Source organism: Acanthisitta chloris, unplaced genomic scaffold (genome assembly GCF_000695815.1).
Source record: "Acanthisitta chloris isolate BGI_N310 unplaced genomic scaffold, ASM69581v1 scaffold41573, whole genome shotgun sequence".
Classification (NCBI taxonomy): Eukaryota; Metazoa; Chordata; class Aves; order Passeriformes; family Acanthisittidae; genus Acanthisitta; species Acanthisitta chloris.
In genome coordinates this window covers 5,465-28,715 of record NW_008664042.1, presented here as the reverse complement: position 1 = coordinate 28,715, position 23,251 = coordinate 5,465, and the positions used below count along the sequence as shown (strand labels likewise).

The 23,251-nt window shown below is 39.6% G+C and overlaps 1 protein-coding gene across 2 annotated transcripts in view; it reads right to left on the bottom strand.

Annotated features, from left to right (window-relative positions):
• Positions 1-18,783, bottom strand: part of FAM13B (family with sequence similarity 13, member B) — a 34,866-nt gene extending 16,083 nt beyond the window's left edge. The window contains exons 1-10 of one of the 2 annotated variants that reach the window (XM_009071156.1): positions 18,616-18,783; positions 17,478-17,668; positions 16,976-17,188; positions 13,200-13,377; positions 12,458-12,602; positions 6,710-6,813; positions 3,643-3,684; positions 2,755-2,910; positions 506-641; positions 294-317 (exon numbers count right to left, since the gene is read on the bottom strand). In XM_009071156.1, the coding sequence (XP_009069404.1) occupies positions 294-317; positions 506-641; positions 2,755-2,910; positions 3,643-3,684; positions 6,710-6,813; positions 12,458-12,602; positions 13,200-13,377; positions 16,976-17,188; positions 17,478-17,634 (1,155 nt within the window). In that variant the 5' untranslated portion in view covers positions 17,635-17,668; positions 18,616-18,783. Of the gene's footprint in view, positions 1-293; positions 318-505; positions 642-2,754; positions 2,911-3,642; positions 3,685-6,709; positions 6,814-10,222; positions 10,381-12,457; positions 12,603-13,199; positions 13,378-16,975; positions 17,189-17,477; positions 17,669-18,615 lie in introns of both variants that reach the window. The other variant, XM_009071155.1, reaches the window with a different exon arrangement.
• Between the last annotated feature and the right edge of the window lie 4,468 nt (positions 18,784-23,251).

Below are 23,251 nucleotides of genomic sequence, written 5' to 3'. Positions count from 1 at the left end.
AACTCAGCTAGAGGTGTTGAAAAGAACATGACATCCCTGCCTACCACAGGAGAAACTGAAAGTGGAGAGAAAAGGCTGTAATTAGCCAATTACAAAACCACACCTTCCTAGCACAAGTAGACTCAAAAGGCTGCAGAGCCTCAAGGTGACTGCTGCTTCTATCCTTTCCTGGTACAGTACAAGGTGACTAACTGTGGGCTATGCTGTAACACAGCTCTAGATTTTCTGCTCCTCGGGAAGCCTTTACTAACACAGATGCTGCTCTAAACAGTGCTCTGCTGGCACTCACTCACCTCAGCAGAAGGAAGGGCTGGTACCTGTGAAAGGCCAAAAGAAACACATTAGTCGGTGTCCAAACAAAGTGGCACAGCAGAGAAGACAACTGACTGCACAGAGCAACAGCATCATGTGAGGTTACATCAGAGCTCTTAGGAAAACTTGGATCTCTAAAGCACAAAAGTCACAGCAACTTATGATTTGATATACAGGAGACTCTTCCTCTCACCTGAACGTTTTCTTCTTCCTCAGTTATAGTATCCTGTTTCATAGCTTCACTGTCTAAATCAGTGCAAACCAATACTTCAGAGCAGTCTCCTGTGTTTTCACTGCTACCAGTGTCATTATCTTCAATAACATCATTCCTAAAGACAAGAACAGAAATACTTCAGCAACCTGTTGTTCCACCTTTAAAGGAAAACAAAAATCAAAGGAAAAACACTACTTTTTTTTTCTAGAACAGTATCAAACATCATTGTATTTTTTGTTTGGTTGGCTTTTTTCCAACAGAATGATTGTGACCAAATACACTGGACCAGTGTCATTATCTTCAATAACATCATTCCTAAAGACAAGAACAGAAATACTTCAGCAACCTGTTGTTCCACCTTTAAAGGAAAACAAAAATCAAAGGAAAAACACTACTTTTTTTTTCTAGAACAGTATCAAACATCATTGTATTTTTTGTTTGGTTGGCTTTTTTCCAACAGAATGATTGTGACCAAATACACTGGTAGTATCCTCCAACCACTTTTTTTGGAAATTTAATTATTTATGTAGTTTATATATACTTGTGATGTTTTCTACATCAGCACATGATAGACATAGTCAGGTGTATTTATTTGACTCCTGTATGAAGGGCCAGGCACACATCCCCCACTTCCCAGGCTAACCTAAGGAATAAAAGCACAACAGCCAGAAGCAATGACATACTGAAACTATGGTGACTCCACTCCTCTCAGGACTGAACCCAGCTGGTTTATAGCTCGTGTCACTGTGTTCCCCTCCAGTGAGAAATCCCATTATTTCTGATATTTAACCTTCCTAGATTCAACCTAAGGCTTGTAACAGCACAACCAGGTCAAAACTAATTTACACCCTATCTTTGTCCATATATTCTCTGTGTGCCACCATCCCTGTTACCACATGACTCTGTCATTCATCACAAGCCTTTGCCTTCCTTCTCCTCACTCACAGAGCATTCCAAACTACTTTCAAAAAGCTCCTTCTCTATCAGATATAGAGATGGTAAACAGGATGGATTGGAAATTAACATTTTAACTATTTTTTTTCCTAATTCCAGCCATTATTTTAAGTTAGTTCTAAGACATTTGCACTGGATCACTGCTCTCTGTAGTTCATGTAACTGTGTGTTTGCCTCATGCAGAGTCTGCTGCTTTAAAAAACCCAGACAACCCCTTTGAAGAATGTTATCATGTATCCTTGCTTCGGGCTAATCCAGGGTGGAAGATGATCAGAAGCATTTGAAGTGGATCCTGTGCCAGGAGAGGATATTGGTTTCAAACCGGCAGTGATGGCACTTTGAGCCCATGTGAAGTCAGCCAACCTTTAAAGCACTGAGCTGTAACTGAAGGAATTCAGCCACTACAGGTCTTCCAGGCAATTACCCACTTAGAAATTACCTTAAAGACATTAAATCTCTAACACTAAAACTCAGGTTTAAGTGATCATTACCAGCAATGATTATTAATTTCATGATCAACAGCTAACTTTATTCTGACCTCCTGTTACTAACAGGACTTCTAAAACCAGTGAAGATTGAGCAATTTAGAAAACAGCATTTGAGTCTCTTGTCACTTCATGTGTTTCAGGCTCTAAGCAACAAAGGAATTTAGGGGAATTTAGCTACTGAAGTCTTACTTAACAACAACACATTTTTGGAGTTTATGTACTCATCATGACTACTTATTTTTAATAAAGCACCAAAATGTACCAACTTCTCAGAGCTCCATGGCAATGGCTACACTCAGAACATGGCATGGTTTACAACAAAAGTAAAAGCTGATCAAATGAGGCTGAAACTCTATGCAAATAGACCCACAGTGCTCATTCTATCTATTTTTGGCTGGTTTATTGACACTGGCAGCCAGAGCAGTAAAATAGCTATGTTGACATGACAGGGTAAAGAAACTGAAACAGCATCTACAATAGCTTTAATATGGTAAATTTTTGTCATAAGTCACATCAGTGAGATAAGAATGAAAGCACTTGGGTAAACTTAAGTTCTTGCGCTATTTGCACAGAATTCAGCAGTAAAGTAGATATATTTCACATTTTTAGGGCTGTTGATTACTGGCAAGTGCTAGAAGTTGATTTGTTTTAAAATATGAAGGGAAACTGAAGTCAATAGCAAAACTCATTGCTTTTGAGTTGAGGTGAGGGATTTGGGCTGTTTGTTTTGGAAGAGTTAAGATATACAATGCTATAGAATTCACTGCAGACAGAACAAAATCTTACTGGTTGTTAGATCCTTCCTCATCCCCGCTGGGATTATTTGCTTCATTGTTACAGCCCAGTCTGTGTTGCTGTATATGTTTCAGATCGTTATCTAAGCTGCTCTGCAGGTCGAAAAGATGCTGTTCCACAGCTGCTCTAATTGTTCTTTCTAAAATGCTAAAAAGAAAGAAAAAAAAAGACAGAAAATTCAGAGAAAACACCGGAGCAGGCCCCACCCACGTCAGCACAACCTCTGCTGGCTGCCACCCCTCCTGAGCAGGGCTGTAATCTTAGAAGGCAAGAGCCAACAAACAGCACAGCAAACAAACAGCAAAAGTCAGAAAGCACCTGATGAAGGACACAGGATATACCCAACGATTCATCAAGAACAGAGCTGCATTCTTTAAAACCAGACTACTGAGAGCTTCTTAGCCAGCTCATCCCAAATATGCAGAGGCCTATAAAAAATCCTTTGGTAAACATCCTCAACTATTTCATCCCACTTTAACTCTGAAATACTGCTCTTATTTTCCCTCCACGTTTGTACTCAAAATGCCACTGAAGTGTACTCAATATCAACAACTGGAAGTGGTGCTAAAAATACAATGTGAATGCTATCATAATTTTCAAGTCAAGCACTTGTGATGTATCCGAGTATAAAACCAAAGTGGTTTGGACTCTAGATCCTACCACACATGCCCTCGAGCTCCTGCAGTCAACAACACTGACAGACACAGGTTTTTCCTGCATTACTGTTAGATGCCATAAGTGAAATATTTCACACTAGGATGTGTTCATTCAAAACTGTAATCACCAAACCTACTGCACCTTTTTTTAAAGGGTACATAACTTCTATGCATGTTCCAGTAACAGCACAACTCAAACAGCTTATATTTTCATTATACTTACTCTGCAGAGGCTGGCAAGATACTTATGGGAGAGATATGAGCACTGCAATAAAGAAGAAAAAACTTAATGTAAGGTAACAAGTTGGCACACTAAATAAAAGTCTTGAAGTCAACACAAAGCAACTTACAGACTGCATGTGATGCAGCTAACAAAAGTAGAGTGTGTAAAGAAAACCCTGACTTGCCATGCCTTTATTACTTAAATGAAGAAATCTCAAGGAATGCCATCACAAGACAAAGTTGCAGAAGTAGGAATGCAGATTTCTGGCTTTCAAGAGCCAATACTCAGCACATTATGAAGCTACAGGCTCTCAGATGTATGGTCTTTCCCATGGGAAACAATAATCGCTTTGTAGTCAAACATTTCCTGACACCTCGCTTAAGAATGCAGATTTTAACCTTGCTGCCTAAAGCAAATTCCAAATTACTCTGTTTTCCTCCACAGGTACTTCCCTCCCTGTCAGACTGTTGTACAATTTTATTCTGCAATGTTAACAGATCCACGACACTCTTCGAGCACAGCTACAGCATTTCTTGGACATGACAGGTACCTTCCAGAGGTTTTTTGGACAGGAACTAGCTATTTGCAAAGCATCTGGAAATCTCCCAGAAGCCACTTCAGCCTAGAATATTAAACTCCTCTGGGGAGTGGAAGGGTGGAAAATACTGTAACACAAGTAAGTGAATTCACGGGTATGTGATCCCTCTACAATTTTCTATTACTATGATCTAAATTTTGTAATTAGAAACAGAATACTTAAAACTTTAGACAGAGGGACAGTAAGTATGCTAAGAATAAAAGATGAAATATCTATTATGAACAGTAGTGAGTTGCAACACACATCTCATTCAGAAAAAATAGTAAATACCAAATTCATTTTAACTCAGAGGTGGGGAAGGAGGCAAAGAAATGCTTTTTCTTCCTATTATAGATAAGTAAGCTTAAGAAGCTGGAAACCAAGATTTTAGTCGACTTTTTACCATACAACAACACTGCTGGCAGCCAAAGCTGATCTGAAATATTGTTTTCATGAATGGATAAGGTAAACCCTGAAATACAAGGGAGTTACCCCTCCCCTGGAGAACTGAACAGCCACTACCTCTACCAGAGAGTTTTGACTGGTATGAGCCTTTCTTGTACTAAAGAAGTGTAGATAGTGTCTCTGCTTACCCAAGCATAGTTTTAATACAACAAAGAATATTTTGGCTAGACCTTATCAGGTTTATCAGTAGTTCCACCACCAGAGGGGGAGACCACCTCAAGCAGACTTCCTGAGGTGTTTTTCTTCCTCCAAGCAGATGAAACACAAGCAATAAAGGACTTTCATCTAAACACTAGCTGATTAGGGAAAGTGGCTAAAGTATTTATTTAAAAATAAATGTACCAGTTTGCCTTAGACACCTGGTACTGGGCCAACAGCATAGTGCACTGCATTGAAACCCAACCATGTCACAGCCCAACAAGCAGGAACTCACAGAGGCTTCTTTTCCCCCTTTTTAAATCTTCTTCTGAACCAAACCCATTTTATGACCTGGATGTGTGTGTCTGCCTGGGTGAAAAGCCAAAGGTGATGCATTCCAAATGCTTTGATAAAACAGGCAGCATTCAACTATTATTTCAAAAGAGGCAGTCACATAGCCTTGGAAAATTAAAACACCTGACAGTGAAGTCAGATCTTGTAGCCACCGATTTCAAAGCTGCTGGATCAAACAAGTGAGGGGGAACACACTGGCATTTTGTTTTCTACTTTCAAACAAACAAACCAAAAAGTACAAGGTAGTTCAAAACTTAAGCTATATAGATTCCATTGATATTCCTGTGCACAGAAGTTCAGCATAGCCTGACTACTTGTACAAAGCAAATTTTCTGACACATACATTTTATTTCAACTTAAAATTTAAAAATGAAGATATGCAGCTTTAAGTTCAGCTTCATGAACAAGAGAGAAGCAGCATGAGCAGGAATCTCAACAAAAAACCAGTAAAACTTCAAAGCAGGAAAAAATGTAGCTTTAAGTATCCATGGCAGTAAGTTCTACAAAAGCTGCATTACAAAAGGGATGCTTCCATTCTAAAGGTATTAATCCATACTCATTAAACCCATTTGCTGTTAAAACAGTCCCTCCTAGGACAAATTGGGAGGGAAAAAAAAAAAAGAGGGACTCAGAGCACAGAATACTGCAATACTCCAGTTGAAAAAGAGAGCAAGAAAAACTCAGTCAAGGGCACAAGTATAAACACTATTTATAGGAAACTGTGATGACCTGAAATCCTTTTATTCTACCACTTGAGACAATGAGGAACTGTGTCAAGAATGGAAAGAATCAAACCTCTCCAAAGAATCCAGACGATTTCAGACATGGTTCACAACAAAATTTTCCATTTTACAGCATAACCTTCAGCCCCAGCACAGGACCGATCGCTGCTTTCATTCAACACCTCTGGGAGCATAACCTTCAGCCCCAGCACAGGACTGACTGATCGCTGCTTTCATTCAACACCTCTCACTGAAGTACTCAGCAAAAGCTGTGGATAAATCAGTACTATTGCAAAGCCTGAAGAATCCCCTTCCTACATAAAGAATATCAAACCTCCAACTAATTACTTTAGCAATTAAGCACTTTCTGAAAGAAACGTGTTAATTGCTCTGAGCTGAAAAGCCGTTACAACTTGTGAGCCCACACAGCTAACGGGTACTTTTCAAAGCTGTAATTTATACGGACAGCAGAGCCCTAACGCAGCATGACACAGCAAGACACAGAAAGGTAAACATCTTTGTTTCATAATGCTAACCCTCTCCCAAGAATCCCTTTTGCACGGTCTCTCCACCCATAAAAAGTCCCAGTAAAAATATTCCTTGAGTAGAAAAAAGCATTAATGAGAGAGAAAAACATGTCAGAGTTTTTCTTGTTAATTCACTACCTGTACAAATTCTTTTTCCTCACTAAAATACCCAGCTGTGACATTGTTTCATTCCATAACATCTCCAAAACATATTTAATCTCCCATTCTTTTAAACTCTCTCTTGCTGTCGTATCAAAACAACGTTTTCCTCGCATAGATTTTACCTGTGCAGCAGAACTTTACAGGCCATTCTGATGATTTTTGCTAGCCCGAACGAGCACTTCATGTAAAACTGCTTCATGTGGAAGGCAGCAGAGCGTGGTGCTGGCTGCTGGCTGTGCATGCTGCTCGCTGTGCTCCCAGGGCTCTGAGTCTCCCACTGCTGCACTAACCCTGCAGTCTAAATAGAACCGACTGCAACATGAGGTCACTCCCGACAATAAGCTGCCCAATCAACACTTGAAAGCTTTCCTAACATGTTGTTTACTGATTTTCCGGGATGGAAGTAGGGGCAGGTATTTGGATGGTAAAGATAGAATAATAATCTATTTCCCAGCAATTCAGGCAGCTGTTAGGTGTGTCAGCCTTACTAGAGATTTTTGTCTCACTTGGTAACTGTTTGTATTATCACCTCTCTCTGAGCAGAGCTAATCAAAACACAAAAGGGTTAATAAAGTTATCATAGGAGCTGTGAGGATGTTGCCCTTGTCACTGCATTTACTAGAAACAAAGCAAACCGTTTACACAACTAGGTGTCACATCTTGTATTTTCACACATATAATTTTGAAAAGACCCAAAACAAAGAGTTTTTGCATTAGGCTTCTGAGTGAAAATATTTGAGATGAACTGCACAAGTAAAGCAAATACTGTTTGGCAGGGCACAGTGACGAAAAATTTGGAATATTGACAGAGAAGGATTCTAAAGTGGTTATTCCAACAGCAAGTCTTAAAAGTCAGCTGCGATGCTGAGTCAGGAATTCCTCTCTCCAAAAGTCAGGAGAGCAAAACCGAAAGAGCCGTGGGGAAAGGCTTCTGGTAAGAAAGAACAGTTTCCTTTCCACGCACAACGCCAACGTGGGTGCAACAAATGTTTTCTTGCTGGGTCATGGGCTCAAAGATCACTCAACAGGTTTCTTTAAATAGCATTCCCAAGCAGTCCCTAAATCAAAGGCATTAATGATTACCCACATTCTCACCAGATCTCAAAGTCAAATCAACAGCACGCAGAGCAAGAAGGTCACAGGTCTCAGAAAGAACAAACAGAATATGTAGAGAGAAAAAAAGGCAGTGAGCAAAATTCTAAGCAAGTTACAGCGCAAATAGCCAGCAGGAAGGTCAGATGCCTGATCAAATGAGCCAAGAGAACCATCTCCAACATGCACTCTCAGTGTGCTTTTCTTTCTCTCCACAGAGACCAAGATATACAGATATTCGGTTCCCAAAACCTGACAACACCAAAAAAGGCAACAACACTACAGGTTAAGGAACAGCAAGAATCATGTTTAAGACCTACTTCCCCTCTTCCTTCCCCTCTTCCTTCCTGTGGAAGCTGCTGCAAACTCTAAGTCAAGACAAATAATAAATCTGCACTAGCATTTGCTTTTTTAATTATTCCTTTTTACATCAAGAAACTAAGACCCAAAAAAAACCCCATTAAATGTACACATAAAAGCCTTTGGATTTGGGAAAACATTTACAGTATTTACAGTGGCTAGAAGTTTAATAAAGTACACTTTCTCATTTTATTTTTTTTCCAATGCAGTTCTTTTGGTTTTACAGTCAAAGTTCTCCTTCTCCAGGACTCCTCCTTAACCTTCCCCACAAATTATGTAAAATGCCAACCATAATTAATGTCTATTCATTTTTAATTAACCTTAAACATCAAGTAAAAATGTTTCTCTCTTCAGGCTATCCAATTTAAACTCCCAAACATGTTGAGTTTGTCACTACTGCTGTGTTTACACATTCCAGAAGCAACTTAATACCTGTGAATAGTTAAACTGCAACTTTTTTTTTTAATTTAACTCAAGCTAAAATTAAACAGCTTTCTTGCTGACAAAGACAATTAACAATTAAAATAGAATTTAAACGACAAAACAGAAATATGTTTCCCTCATTATTCTGTATTTTGAAAGCTCTTGCCATGAAGCAGAAGGAAATGTGCAGCCAGAAGATTTCAACCCAAATCCACATTCTTCAAACTAGTCAGTCTTAGGCTGTAACTTGCTTGTGATTTTCTCTGCATTTCTTCTGCTTTTAGTCACACTTTTGTTATAGATTCTTCCTCACCCCTCCCTACAAGTTCTTACATGCAATGCCCATACCAAACATGCAGCTGAGGGGAAGAGGCAAAATTCACCATCTGTAAAATGTGAACTCTAGAGAGAAATAAAGCAGACTTCAAAATAAAACCCTGAGTACTACAAGAAAGGAAAATATAAAGCTGTGAATGAAAAGCAAGCACAAATAAGCTCTCAAATGGAAGGATGATTTTATGTTTACACATCTCCTTTATGAGGATTGGTCCTAAAAGCTGACTCCCACTCCAATACTGCCTGGATCACACTTTGCAGCTTCTAAACCTGCCCACAGCTCTCTCCCAAACAGATCCCTCCACAGAGCTGACTCTGGGCAGGTAACACAGGGCCCTCCAGCTCCAGCAGCCTTTATACCTGTTTGGACAAGGTGAGACCTTGGCTTGCCATGCATTTTTCTAAAAAGCAGTTACCAAATTAAATCTCAACCCATGCAGAGGTGCCAATTGTGGCACTCCTACAATGATATAACAAAGAAACAACAGCTCTCAAGACAAACTGAGTTTGCATTAACTGAAGGAGGATCTTCAGGTGTTTGACAAATGTGTGAGCAAGTCAACTGTCACAAACAGGGTTAGCAGAGCATTCATTTCAACTTAAATTAAGGAGACTTTGGGGATTCTCAAATTGGGTTTTTTTGCAAGCAACCCATTCTACAAATTCTCATATAGAACCTTACAAAATGCTGTCTTTAGAGTGCTCAGAATTTCCTCCTCATTGCTCCTACTAAAGGCCTTTCCAGAACCTCTAAGTTCTAACCTAAAAATCATTAATGGTCAATATTATCTTCCTTACTCTCCGCTATCCCTTCCCTTCATTCCTAGTGTTTCCTCTCTCTAGTCTATTTTTCAGGAATTAACCACATCTCCAGACTCTTCATTCCACTGTATTAGTGAAATAAGGAAGCACTTTCCTCATTTAACACCTGACCAAACTGGGCATAAAAAAATATCTGGATAAACACATTCTCACAGGTTTAGAAAGGAATTAGGGTAATGCAAGAACATGTCTCTGCTCACTAGCACATGACAAGAAACAGTCCTAGGATTTTCCACTGAAAGGGAGTGCTGGAAAGACTGTACAGAATGGGTTTGCATCTACCAGTATGCAGATAACCTTTTATATCTCTGCTATAAAATTTGCTGCTCAAATACCACTTTACAGTTTCACTAAAATATGCCCTTTTTACCTTTCTCTGCATAAATCACCATAGTTAATCCAATCTGAGTTCTACAGGCATTCCTCTGCTGAATTTGGGAACAGTTATTTTATCCCAGATTTCACTATTATAAGAATTGCACCTACTCCTAAAGCTTCAGGATGTAGACATCACCACTTATCCCAAAAGCCTGACAGATTCTCTGACAGAATAAATTATTGGCCAGACATTGAATTCAAACTCCAAGGCAGAACCAAGTTACCTTGTTGATGCTGTAACACCCCTGGGATCCGAGAGACTCCCTGTCACATCCAGATGCACCACAGCTGGCCTTTCCACAGGTTTCTCTGTGCCATCTTCTGGAAGTTCTTCAGACTGCTCAAGCTTTACATCTTCCTCTTCTTCCAAGAGATCATTGATCTAGAAAAGATTTAATCAAAGTTAATGGAATGGAAAGTTCTTTTAAGAGGTCCAGAGAATTAAAAGAGCATGAGAGGTATGAAAGTAATGTATGTGTAAGAGGAGAACACTTTTCAATTTTAGAAAAAAACCCAGGCACACTAGGCTTGCTTTTATGTAAAACCATAAATTTCACATCATTAAAAAGCTACTTTTGAAACATTAGACAAAAACTGAAGAGCAAGCAGGACTTCTGATGCCATAAATGAACACAAGCAGGATCAAGAAACAATGAAATCCCAACCACACTGAAGTTGAACCACAGAACCTTTCTTCTTCTGAGCATAAACCAGATAGCTCTCCTCTGTTCCACAGGCAGCCTTATTCAGATAGCAGAAGCATTTTCAAACCCTTCTAGGGAAGGCAATACAGAAGTCTGTGAATCCAAACTTTAAAGCACTGAATGAACACTGAAAGTTTCTGTGAAGCCTCTTGTCTATTTTTGTTTCTTTGTTTCCAAACACAGATGTTTCTACTGATGCAACAAAATATGGCCAATTTAAAACTAAAAGAAGAGATCCAACTGGCAACTCAAGCCAGTCACCTTCATCTTTTACAAAGCAACTTTGTCTAAAACCATACAAAGGTAAACAGAACAAAGTGATTCTGTTTGACTCCCAAAGCCCTTCTGTGATTGATTACTGATCTCCCACACTTGCAAACACAAAAACTCAAGTAGCAGCCTCAAGAAAATATGCTTTATAGTATCTGCTACACGAGTGTAAAACAGAAACACTAAATTATGAAAAACTGAAACTTTAGAAATTTAAGATTACACAGAAGGCAGAGAGGAGGTGTTCATTTTTCAAAGGGGTGTAACGTGTTACATGGCACTACATTCCAGGCGAGAAATGTACTTATCCCTGACTTTGCTCTGGAATTGCAGGAGGATGTGCCAGTGGAGCAAAGGCAAGCCCACCCACACACTGGGGCCGCTGCCAGCAGGCTGTGCCCAGTGGGGACAGCAGCCCTTGTGTCCCCACCGCGCCGGCCCCGACACAGGGCACTGTTGACATCTGGTGGAGACACCACGAAATTAAAGGGACACCCACCAGCCCTCCGGCGAAGGGAAAAAACAAACAAAACCACACACCAAACTGCTGCGCTTGGGAAACCCTTTTGCTAAAACATGTAATGAGGCACAGCCAAGTCAGTAATTTCAAAGCAGAAGAGCACAGACCAACTAACTCTAGTTTACAGAGCAGTTAGCCCAACTCGGTGAGAGCCTCTGGGTGCAGGAGCCCCAGCCCAGCCTGGTTTAAGTGTCCTGCATGCAGCAGGGCTGTGTCAGGTCTCCGTGCCACATGTACTCCTGCAAAGAGCTCCGACCCAGCAAACAGGGCAGAGCTGCAGCGTTTGTCGTGGAGCTCACACAGCAGACACTGCTCAGCCCAGAACTTGCTGCCCACGCTTGGCAGACCACACCAATAGTGAGATGTCTACTGCAGGGAAGAAGCAGCAACCAGCTGCTCTAGTACTTGCCTTACCTGTCTCGCTAGAGGAGGTTCATGAGATAGGCTTCAAAGTTCAGCATTTCTTGTTACCTTTTCCTTAGCAACTGCTTGTGTTATTCTTTGTCCTCTTTACAGAAAACACATCATTTTGAAATCTTAGAATGAGAAACACCATTCAATAACTTTGGCATAGGAAAGCACCACTGATAAGATCATCAAGTGGAGTGCGAGACCCTGCATGTTCTGTAGACACACCTAGAAATACTGTTGACCAAGACCAGCAACACTGTGATTCTTTTAACAGCTAACTAGAAAGTTATTCATATAGCACAGCAAGGTCTGTCTTGGGCAGGATACCACTGTTGGGTTAGTTCCTAGGTATCTTCCTACACAGCACAGCAATACTTACTACAAAGGCAACAATTACATAAGCATTAAGAAAACTCAGAAAACGCCAGGTTTTGTCAGTTTGCAAGAAACTACTAAAAAGCATAATAAAGAAATAGTATTTCGATATATCTTTTATAAATATGTGTCTAACAGCTACTTCAGTGATAACATAGTGCCATGCAAAATGTTCTTACCTGCTCAGTTATGGAGCTTAAATCATTAGTAGATGAAAAATCTTCCTCTTCATTCTCAAAAAATTCATAGTAGTTCTCCAGAAGCCCAGCCATTATTCTGCTAACTAGTTCTTGTTCTTTCAGATCCTCCACATCTGTGTAAATGCTAAAGATTTCAACACTGCTTTAGTTTCAAAATCCAAATCCAACTATTTCCCCAAAGAACTGCTGTGAACTTCTGTGACTAAAGGCTCCACTCCACAGTTATCCCATACCCATTCTGAACACACAGAACTTGCAGCATGCCCTCACACGACTGCACTATAAAGCTTTAGACTATTTTATGTTTTAAAATCATGAAGTAGCAACTACTCAGCCAATTAACTTTTCATGAAGAACATTTCAAATTCAAGTGTTTTCCTGTGGAAACACCAGTACGAACTGGAACTTTAATGACCTTCTCCCAGAACTCCTTTCTTGCTACAAATAGTAACCTCACACACATTTGAGCCTCAGTATAACTTAAGTAATGCAACAATCAAATCAGTGGTTTCTAATGCCACAGCTCAGAGAAGCTACTGCTTAAATCCAGACAAAACTGTAAGATAAAACTGGGGTGAGGGAATGGGTGGGAACAGAAAGATACTGCCCAAAACACATTGTGTACAGCTACTGTTGTTCATGCACTAGGAAAGACTTGAAACTACAGAAAAACACTTAAATTCACACAGAAACACTGCATGAAATGTTATAACTGACTTACTGGAAAACATCTGGGCCAAAGACTGCAGCTAAAGAACTTGCTGACCAAATTTCTTCATGATGCGATGCTACATTAGCTAAAAATTTACACAGAAACTTTAACAAACTGTAATTAACAGGTGGAAGCTGCTGCAAGAGGAACCTCAACTTTCTTCCAAATTCATCTTCATTATTATAATCTGAAAAAAGGAATAAAAGTATTTTAATCACAAATATGATATCTGCTTTTCATATTTGACATTCATCAGTTTTTCAACTCTGACAATTACTTACTTCTGAAGTACAACTGATTTGGCCAGACCACAGTCTAAAATGTCAGTATTGCATTTGTTCAGTCATTTCCACCCCATTCTCCTCCCCAAGTCCCATTAGCAGTTTTCAGCATGTTCCCCCAACTAATGCTCACTCAGCTTTGATTTCATATGGTTAACTCCTCTGTCTGCTTTTGTTTCACCACTGTTATATAACAGTTGCTTTGCAGAAGAGCTCTAGAGACAGCAACAGCTCCAGAGATACCTAGTTTACTTCAATCTAGTTTAATTCTTCTATTAGATAAGCTACTTGGACACTTTTTCCTTTACAAACATCCCGTTCTCACCACTCCACCTCTTTTTATAATACCTAACTGATAAATCCAAGCTATCTCAAGGTAATCATCTTCACACATGCTTAGCTTGAAGCTTGCTGATTCAATTTCAGATCTGAAAAAGGGTCACCATAAACCTCCTCATTTTCACCCCATTTAACTATACCCTTCATCAAAACATCTCCCCATAAATTTTATTTGTTACATCACCAGCTGGCAACAAGGTTCAAAGAGTTTACAAGTGTTTGTACCCAATGAAGAAATTCCATATATAGGAAAATAAACATCAGGAAAGCAAAACAGGAGAAAAATGGATACAAAGAGGCCTCTCCTTCTTCCTCAGCCACTTGAAAACTCTTCTGAGATCAGTTAGAAAGGTAAAAGGATGTTTGAAGGTGACGAGCCACTCTGCCTCTCTAGATGAGAGAGCTGAGAGATCCTAGTCCTTAATATCAGAGCAAAGCATGAGTAAATTCCCTGTTGTGTATGTACAGTAACACCAGCAGTAACTGAGCAGGACTTCATTTGCTCAGACACAGTCACCACCTACAGCATCTGAATACAGGCACCCAGGCACAGAAAAACACTTCTCTCAACAAGTAATGCAATAAAATTACTATTTTATTGTTAGTTTTAACTCTTTTGCAAATAGAACAAAAACAACTTCAAAAAGTACTTTCACAATGTAGGCCTTCAAAAAGAAAGGGAGCAAAAGAGAGGTGATAGTCAGACCACTCTGCACTTACACATCATGTTTTGCCTAACCAATCTCTCCTAAAATTTAAGTTCTAAAAAACAACCAGAGACCTAAAGAGACAAGGTTCTCACCTTCAACTGAATCCCTCTGACAGTAAAGCATGGGCACACACTGCTAGGACATGTAGCTTAGTGCAGGGGAGCTAAATTCACACTTCAATTAGTGAAAGCACTTGTGTTTGAGGAACCACCTGCACGGAATGAACCTCTAACAATGGACAGAGGCCACACCTTGTAGTATCACTAAGCTGTTGTCAGGACTAGGCCTAACCTAACAATAGGGAAGGACTGCTAAATAAGGAAAATAGCAGAACTAACACATATGGAACCACAATCACTCCCACCTTCTGCTGTCCTGTAAGCAATTCCTCTGCCTAAAATGCAGCTGATGATGTAATTCTGGAAACTAACCGAGAGATGTCTATCAGACAGCCAAAACCCAATTAGAGGAAACCAAAAGTCTAATTTTAGTATCAGAAAATGACATTTAAGGTTTATGTGGTTTGATTTCCTTATTACAGACAACTTTACACTTTACAAAAGACAGGAAAGACAGTAAGCTGCAAGTTTAAGTGAAGTTTCTCTATATATTTCACGAAGGGAAGTAAATGGGGACTTGCATGCAAAAAAATCAGCTTTTTTCCCAAAACAATCCATATGTAAATCCATCCACAGTCACCTATTCAAAGACGGGAAAAAAACCCAATTTTCACACTAGATTTTACCATGATGGAAGGGAATTACACTGTCACACCAAGTGAGCCTACCTCAATCCCATTTCCAGTCCCAACAGACAACATTGCTGCCAAGGGGCACAGCAGCACTATCTGAGCAACCAGCAGTATTCTGCATTACTGTCCTAACTATCTTTTTGCTACTTATCATCTTTTCATGAAGAAAAAACTCAGCTAATCAACCAGACAAAAAAAAAAAAAGCCACCAAGATTTACTGGCTACTTAGGTCCAATGAACCATGACATTGGCAACAAAACCCAAAAAGATGTATCACTAATTCAATTCCCTATGCACTTGAGTTTCTCATTACTGCACAGGACAAAGAGAACTTCAGCCTGTGACCACAAGTTTCTCTGGTCACTAGCTTCCAAAAATTGTTTGCAGCACAAGATTAATGTCTCACACATCAGTGATCAGGCTCTGTTCAGCAGCTATCCCTCCACATTCAAACTTTCAGGACATGCAGGCTATACAAGAGAGGAAAATGAAGCAGCTTCACATTGCTGCAGAAGATGCTCCAGTTCAGCACTTGGTAAATACAGTGTATCACCTTATGAAAACTCTGCTGTACCTACTCCTCCTACAAACTCATTCCCACTCTGAACAAATAGGACTATTACAAGTTCTATTTAGCAACAAACTCAACATCAGAAAATTGAATCACACAACAACATGTGTTTTACAAAGCCAAAAAAAGCATTTGGAGAAGTATGAACTGACACTGGAAAAGGAGCAACACTGCAGAGACAACCAGTACTGTACCTTGTGAGGATGTTACTAATGCAGTGCTGCAAGACAAGTCATGGATCAACTCCAACACCACTCAACACAGCAGAGGCCAAAAGACCCAGGAGAGTGGATACAGATACACAAGTTGAGAATTGCTTAAGAAAATACTGTGCCAGCATATGGGTGCCAATTTGAATGGGCAAGGTTTTGCAGTATATGAAAAAACACACTTAGCAACAACAATATGCTGATGACAGGTGGTTTTTTCCTCCTACAAATTAATTTTGAGCTGTAAAAAATCCACAGTGGGAGAGCAAATATGATTGGAGTATAGGACTTAAGATCCCTCCTGTAGTATGCAAAAATTTTAAGTGCCATGAAACCACAGGCAGAGTAAGTGAAAACTCAGAGGAAGTAAGGGAAGAACAGACAAAACCATTCCCTAGCACTTCTAAAGCATCAGTGGTGGGAAATTGTCCAACACGTTTGATTCCAGTGGCTTTGATCAGTGTTCCAGTATACACACACAAGAACATGGAATACTCAGAATTAATCAGCACCTTCACCATTCTCCTACATGCTGAACTGTGCATTTGAACCCAGACTGAGTTTCCTCAAAAAGACCTATTTATTTGGGTTTTATGCTAAGAGAAGGTGTATTGGAAAGCCTCCTCTTACACACATTACTACACAGAACATCAAAGACACCTCATGGAATACTCAGAATTAATCAGCACCTTCACCATTTTCCTACATGCTGAACTGTGCATTTGAACCCAGACTGAGTTTCCTCAAAAAGACCTATTTATTTGGGTTTTATGCTAAGAGAAGGTGTATTGGAAAGCCTCCTCTTACACACATTACTACACAAAACATCAAAGACACCCTAGTGCCACTACAAATCCCAATTCAATACTGGGATTTATTCTAAAATCATAAAACAAAAACACCCAATCAAAAATAGTTATTACCTTGAGAAAGTTGCATCAAATGTATGTGCAAACTGCCTGGGATAACTGGCTCTGGAAGTTCTTGAAGAAAAAATCTAAGAAGGCTAATAGCTGAGGGTACATCTGCTTCTTTAACCAGGTCCACATCTTCTCCATTATCATATCGCTGCCGAAGCCACTCCACTGTCTCAGCATTCCCATTGACTTGAAAAAGTCCTTCTTGTTCCAGACCCCCTGAATTAGAGACAGGTTTTAGATCCAGGATGGACAAATGTATCAGAAAAAATACCAGATATGTGCCATTCCCATACTGACTGATCCACTCTCTGGCAGTGATAATCAAGACATAACAGAAGGAGTGAAAAAAAGGAAGTGTGCGTCACCAGAAAAACCCAAACCAAGGAGATCACAGCCAATTAAACCTAAGTAACTTCAGAAACCAAGTACTCTTCAAAACTCACAATCTACTCTGTAAGAATGACAGTTAAACAGATTATTTAAAGTACAGCAAGGTAATACATACCATGTTCCTCAATATAGTCCACGACATGGCGGACTATGAATGGAACCTCATTGTCTGGTTGCCCTTCTTGCTGCAGCTCATCAAGTGGAATTCCAAATATTTTGTTAGCAAGAACAGAGTTGCAGTTACTCAAGGAAGGGGAGGAGCTCTTCCTCATATCTTTTTGCAGCCAAAAATCAAAGCTGTCTTTTCTGTCAAGTAAGAGGAAATAAAACCAAAAATCACACATCAGTGGAGGCTGTTGAGAGCATTGATCTGTAACACAAAGTGCTTTAATTACCTAATGCAAATCATCTCTAGTCTGTCTCCACCAGTCCACTAATGTAATGACTCCGAACACAGCTAACTTGATAACCAGCAATCCCTGAGGTGTTCTGTCCAGCCCTCAACAGAGGACTGCGAAGAACATACAGAGCAGCAAAGAAAATTTAGACAATTCTACTTAAAACATCGCTAAGTTCTGAGCTACTTTTGGATTCCTCAGTACCTTCTCTCACAGTACTTAGCACTCAGACTTTCAGAACTCAACACAAAAGTCTCTCAACAGGAAACGAAACCAGTGGATCATACCAAACCAAAACCCCAAGCTTTAGTTACATGAAATGATTAAGAATTTTGTGATACACAACTGCACTGCAACCAACTTCTAATATATCTGGTATCTTCTGGTCTACATAATAAAGCTTTCAACACCTGTATCAGATTAAATTTCTGACTGAACATAAAACTCCCAAAACTAGTTTCTAAGTGCTCGGTGATACCACTCTTCTATCATGCAGAAGCTGAAGCTTTACTCACAAGTCTTTGCTTGATAAAGGATCTCAATAGGTAATAAAGGTATCACCAAAGGCAGTGTAAATCACTCCGTTAAACTGTTCATCTGTCACAACTGAAACATTTCTTCTAGCAAAGAAGAAAATGTCCTTTCAAAATAAATAAAAAGACATACTTGCTCAAATGCAAGTAATCCTTTTCACAGAGGCTGGCACCAGGAACATGAAGCACTTGCTGTTAGTCCAAGCCCTCCAACCAACCCTAAATTCTGTTTACTAATGAAGAAATTCTAATAGATTACACATACTGAAATCCATACTTAGTTGGGTTTTTTTTCCCCAGTAAAATAAGTTGAGAAACCTACCTCAGAGTACTTATACAGCCGAGTTTGAAAAACGCTTTCTGCGCCAGCTGCCCTCACTGACCAAGCATTCTTCTGTCATTTATGGTTGTTTAAGATTATGGCAAAAGATCAGCCTGTAGTTCCTCATTGAAGAATAGCAGAACTCTATCAGTACTTCAGCAGTTAATCTGAAAAGAAGGAAAATGTTATTAGACCATAAAGTTTTCAACAGTTTTAAACTCCGTCACAAGTCTAAACATCAGGTTTGAGGAATTCTCCTTGTCAAATCATCTGTTTGTTGTTCTGAAGAAAAAAGTATAAAGCCCACATTAAACAGCTCATGAGAGAGCACACCCAAAATAAATCCAAATCCCCTTTTTCACGTAGGAGTTAGTGAAACTTGATGTGAAAGTTAGCATGAGACACCTAAGCCTTAACAATCAGGAAATCATTTGCAGACTCATTCAATCCTCTTCCAAAGAATCAAGGAGGGCTAAGTAGGTTAGACAGAAGTAGTTTATAGTACCTCCCATACTAAAATATTTAATGGCTATAAAATTTTTAGAAGGATCTCAGGCACTGGTTTAATGCACCATCTTTAAACAGCAGGACCAAAACCAAAGTTCTAACGAAGGAACATACGGAATGAGGCAACTTCAGCGGTACTGATCATCTTTCCTAGGAAGCTGATTACGTGTCCTAACTGCCAGTTCAAAGTCCAAATGATCATCCAATCTCACTACAGGAAACAACTTCCCCCAAGTCAGATTCCATAGAATCACCCACATTCTTGCCACCTTTTATTTAGAATTCAGATTATCTGGACATTTTTCATGTTCTCGGCTCTCAAAATTAGCTACAAACCACAGCAATAGCCTTTATGATTTTCTGTGGTATTAAAAATTTAAATTGCAGCTTCATAGCACAGTGGAGCTGATGTAATGTCCAGAATCAAAGGGTCTCAGCCATTACCTACACCAACTGAACTCCAGCAACTGTGACTGGGCAAAACTAGCCCGTGAGGTACACACACCACACACACACATCACCAAACTGAGACAATAAAAAGACTCTTCCCAGCTTTAACGTACATGTACTGAAACCTTTTGTTTCATAACTGGAGGCTGATATGACAGACTAGAGACAAGTACCTCTCCTCTCTTTGTTCCCCATATTGGCTTTGCATCAGAACAAATCAACTTCATCTTCACTTGCAAAGTCCTGACAACCTTTCACTCACTTCACTACCAAAATGCCAAGTCCGTTCATTAGCCTACAATAACAGGAATCCAGAGTCCTTCCAATAGTTTGAATAAAGCAGTTTTCTTTCTCCCAATCCCCCCCAAACTGCACCCAAGTGTTAAGGGAGCTGGTCATAAGCTCTATCCAAGACTGCTTCAAACTCCTCAGTCTCTTCTGGCACTGAGGCCAAGAGGAAAAGATATTTCAGGCTTAAAAGTGTTTAAATCTTTGCCTACTGATGTAAGCAATACTGACCAATATTCTTTCCTGTTCTTTGTCATCTGTCTCTATCTATTGTTTCGTGTTACACACAGGCTGTAAATCTGTTACAGCTCACACAAATGAACCCTGGTCTGAGATCAGGACTTCATGTGAGCTGACAACAGAAAATGAAGGGCCATATTCCAGTGAACAGGTTTTACTTTTTTTGGAGATTGTTTCTTTTAATCAATCACGTTCAAACCTGTTATTGTGTACTCTTGGTTACTAAAAGATGCTGCCAGATTCTGACAGGGAAGCAGTTGCAATTCATGACGTTCCTATAATTCACAAAGGCTGTGCACAGCCATTTTTCTTATTGTTTCAGTATAGTGGCCAAAAGTCAACAGAACCTTTGCATCTAACTAGATTTCAATCCATCCCAATACATCATGCGGTTTTTAAAACATGAAGACACACACAGTCTGTTTTCTCCAATTCCACCCAAGTCAGCCTGTCCACAAGGAAGCAGAAACCCTCACGCTGGGCAGCTGGGAGCAAACCTTTGATGGATCTGCCACAATGCTCCAGGCTGCCCTGCTAAAACCAACAAACAACCCTTCAAAACAAACATCACCTAATAAAAAGACCAAATTAAAAGTAACCACTTCTTTCTAATTTGGCACCAAAGGAACAATCTTGAGGTGCAGCTTTCTCAGCAGAGCTAACTGTGCTGGGTTCACCGACATGAAAGCACAGCCACTTTCATCAGGTGCTGCAGAGAACAGGCTAACTGAATATTCGTTTCATTCAGGAGGCATGAAAAAAAGAAAAAAAGTACAGACTTCTATTTTAACTGGCTTGGCAACGTAACAATGAAGCTGAAACAGCCTGGTTGTCTCATTGTTAGAGCAAAACCGGATTTACAACCCAAGCTTATCCTTTAAACAAAGGTTTAAATGGCTTATCATCACCTAGAAGAATTAGTGAAAGCCTCATTTTCACCCTCTCAGACACTTATACACACATTTCTATATATCATTATCGCCAACAATTTCTTTTCAGAGCATTTAAGTCTTGTCCCTTTTAGTTCAGGCTTTGGTATCTCCACGGGCTGTGATAAAATGCATCTGTAAATAGTCTAGAAAAAGCTGGAAACTCTGAAAAAGTTATTCGACTTTCAGCAAGTTTCATTTCCTGCTATTTCCAACGTTGTAAAACTGTTAATAATTAATCATTATATCTCCACTTTTTGTATGGATCAAAAGTTTTCCCACTTGCCCTCCCTTGACTCAGGAAGTGCAGACACGTATGAAAACTAGGACAGGACGTGTAACCTTCAGAATTATTTCTAGAGTCTTCTATGAATACTAAGCTGTGGAGCTTACTAATACTTACTTTTTGCCATGATCAAATAACTCAGAAAACAGGAGCTGTCCACTCTGTCAACTATTCCTAGTTCTGTCCATATTATCCTGACCTTTTCCAACACATACTTCCCCCTCCCAATTTCAGAAGTCACAAGTCCTATCAACAACAACAACAAAAAAATCCCCCACAAAAGAAAACTAGCTTGTGTTTTATTATAAATACTCTGGTTGCATCATTCTCAATCTACTTCCTCTCCTCATTACTACATTTAAAAACTTCCCTAAGCTACCATTACATTCTACAAAACTTAAGTACTGAAAACTAAAAATAAACCTTATAATAACCACATATTATACCACAATCTTACAAGAGGCTGAAACTCATACTATGTCCTTCACGACGTGTTGAGCATCTTAAATAAGGGCAAAATACAGTTTGGCTCTGTATTGTGGACTTCAGGGCTCTCATGCATTAGTAAAAAAAAAAAAAATTTGGTTTGTTTTGGGGTTTTTATTAAGGCAAGTTCTTCGTAAGAGGCTGCTGGGAAAACAGCACCATGGGCTTCATTTTGCCACCATAATAGCATTCACTTATCTTGGCAACTAAAGGAGTATTCACACCCACACATGAAATGCCACTAAAGAGAAAACAGAATACGTGGCTCACTGTTAATATTTGAGGAATACATAGGAAAATTTAGACTTTTTTAGTTCAGCTTTTACATTACTGACGGAACTACAAACAATATCTGGGTGTGATTTTAAACTAAAGTCCTCAGGGCTCCATCACCTTTCCCTAAAACAAAGGAATGAAACAAGAAGTAAAACTAAAACAAAGAGAGGCTGCAAATGGAACCCGTGCCAGAGGAACGAAAACATCGATTCTCATGTAGAATTTCTGCCACAAGTCTCAACTATTTAAGCAATTCTTTTATTTGCTTGTTTTATCTAGCAAAAAATTCACATCATTTGTGAAGCCAAAACTGCAGCTAGCAGTGACTGCTGTTCTCTTCTACGTTTTGTCATACGTTTTGATCATTTTGTGGCAGTCACAGACACCGTCAGGGATTTTTTTGTAACACATGAAAAGTAAATGCAAGATTTTTAGATAGGAAGAAAGTGTTCTAGAGCAACAAAATGGCCTGTCCCCACTTCTCAGGAAACACACCTCAAGGTTTTGGCTTTTTCAGCCCACAGGGCTGTGACCCTGTGAGCCACCCACATGCCTGCACACCTACACGTCCTCTGGTACAAAGAGGATCAATGCTGCTTGGCTTCCATACAAGGAAATTTAGGTACAAAGAAAATTACACACACACAAAAAATTAAAAAATTCATGTGTCTCAAAGTTTTTCATTTCTCACTCCACATTTGGTAAATAATGTATTATGTTACTTATATGACAGATTTATTACCCACCACAGTCTGTGCTGTCCCCCTGGATCCCTACAGTAACACTCTTTTAAATTGAACATAAAGAATTAACTGTTTTGCTAAGTTGTAAATGTTCAGAGTTATAACAGACTTCGAGAACTTCTAAACAATAGTCAGAACTCAGGACACGGAGTCCAGCTTGGAATGGCAGAAAATTTCCTTGTGCACTGACATCATGCAGAGCCAGCTGCCAGCCATGAGCATGAGCAAGAAGGCTTCCCTAGGAAACTTTAGTGCACCAGCTCCCTGTAGCACATTTGGCAACTGCTGCACTGCACACCCTTTTGTTTTAAAAAAGGGCAACCAGCTCTTCTCCTCGCTCTGAAGTTTTGGTGAGCTAAAAGGAAACTGATTCTTTCATAATGTGATGTCACGACCATAACTACTGACACTGACTGATCTTTATGCCGTTT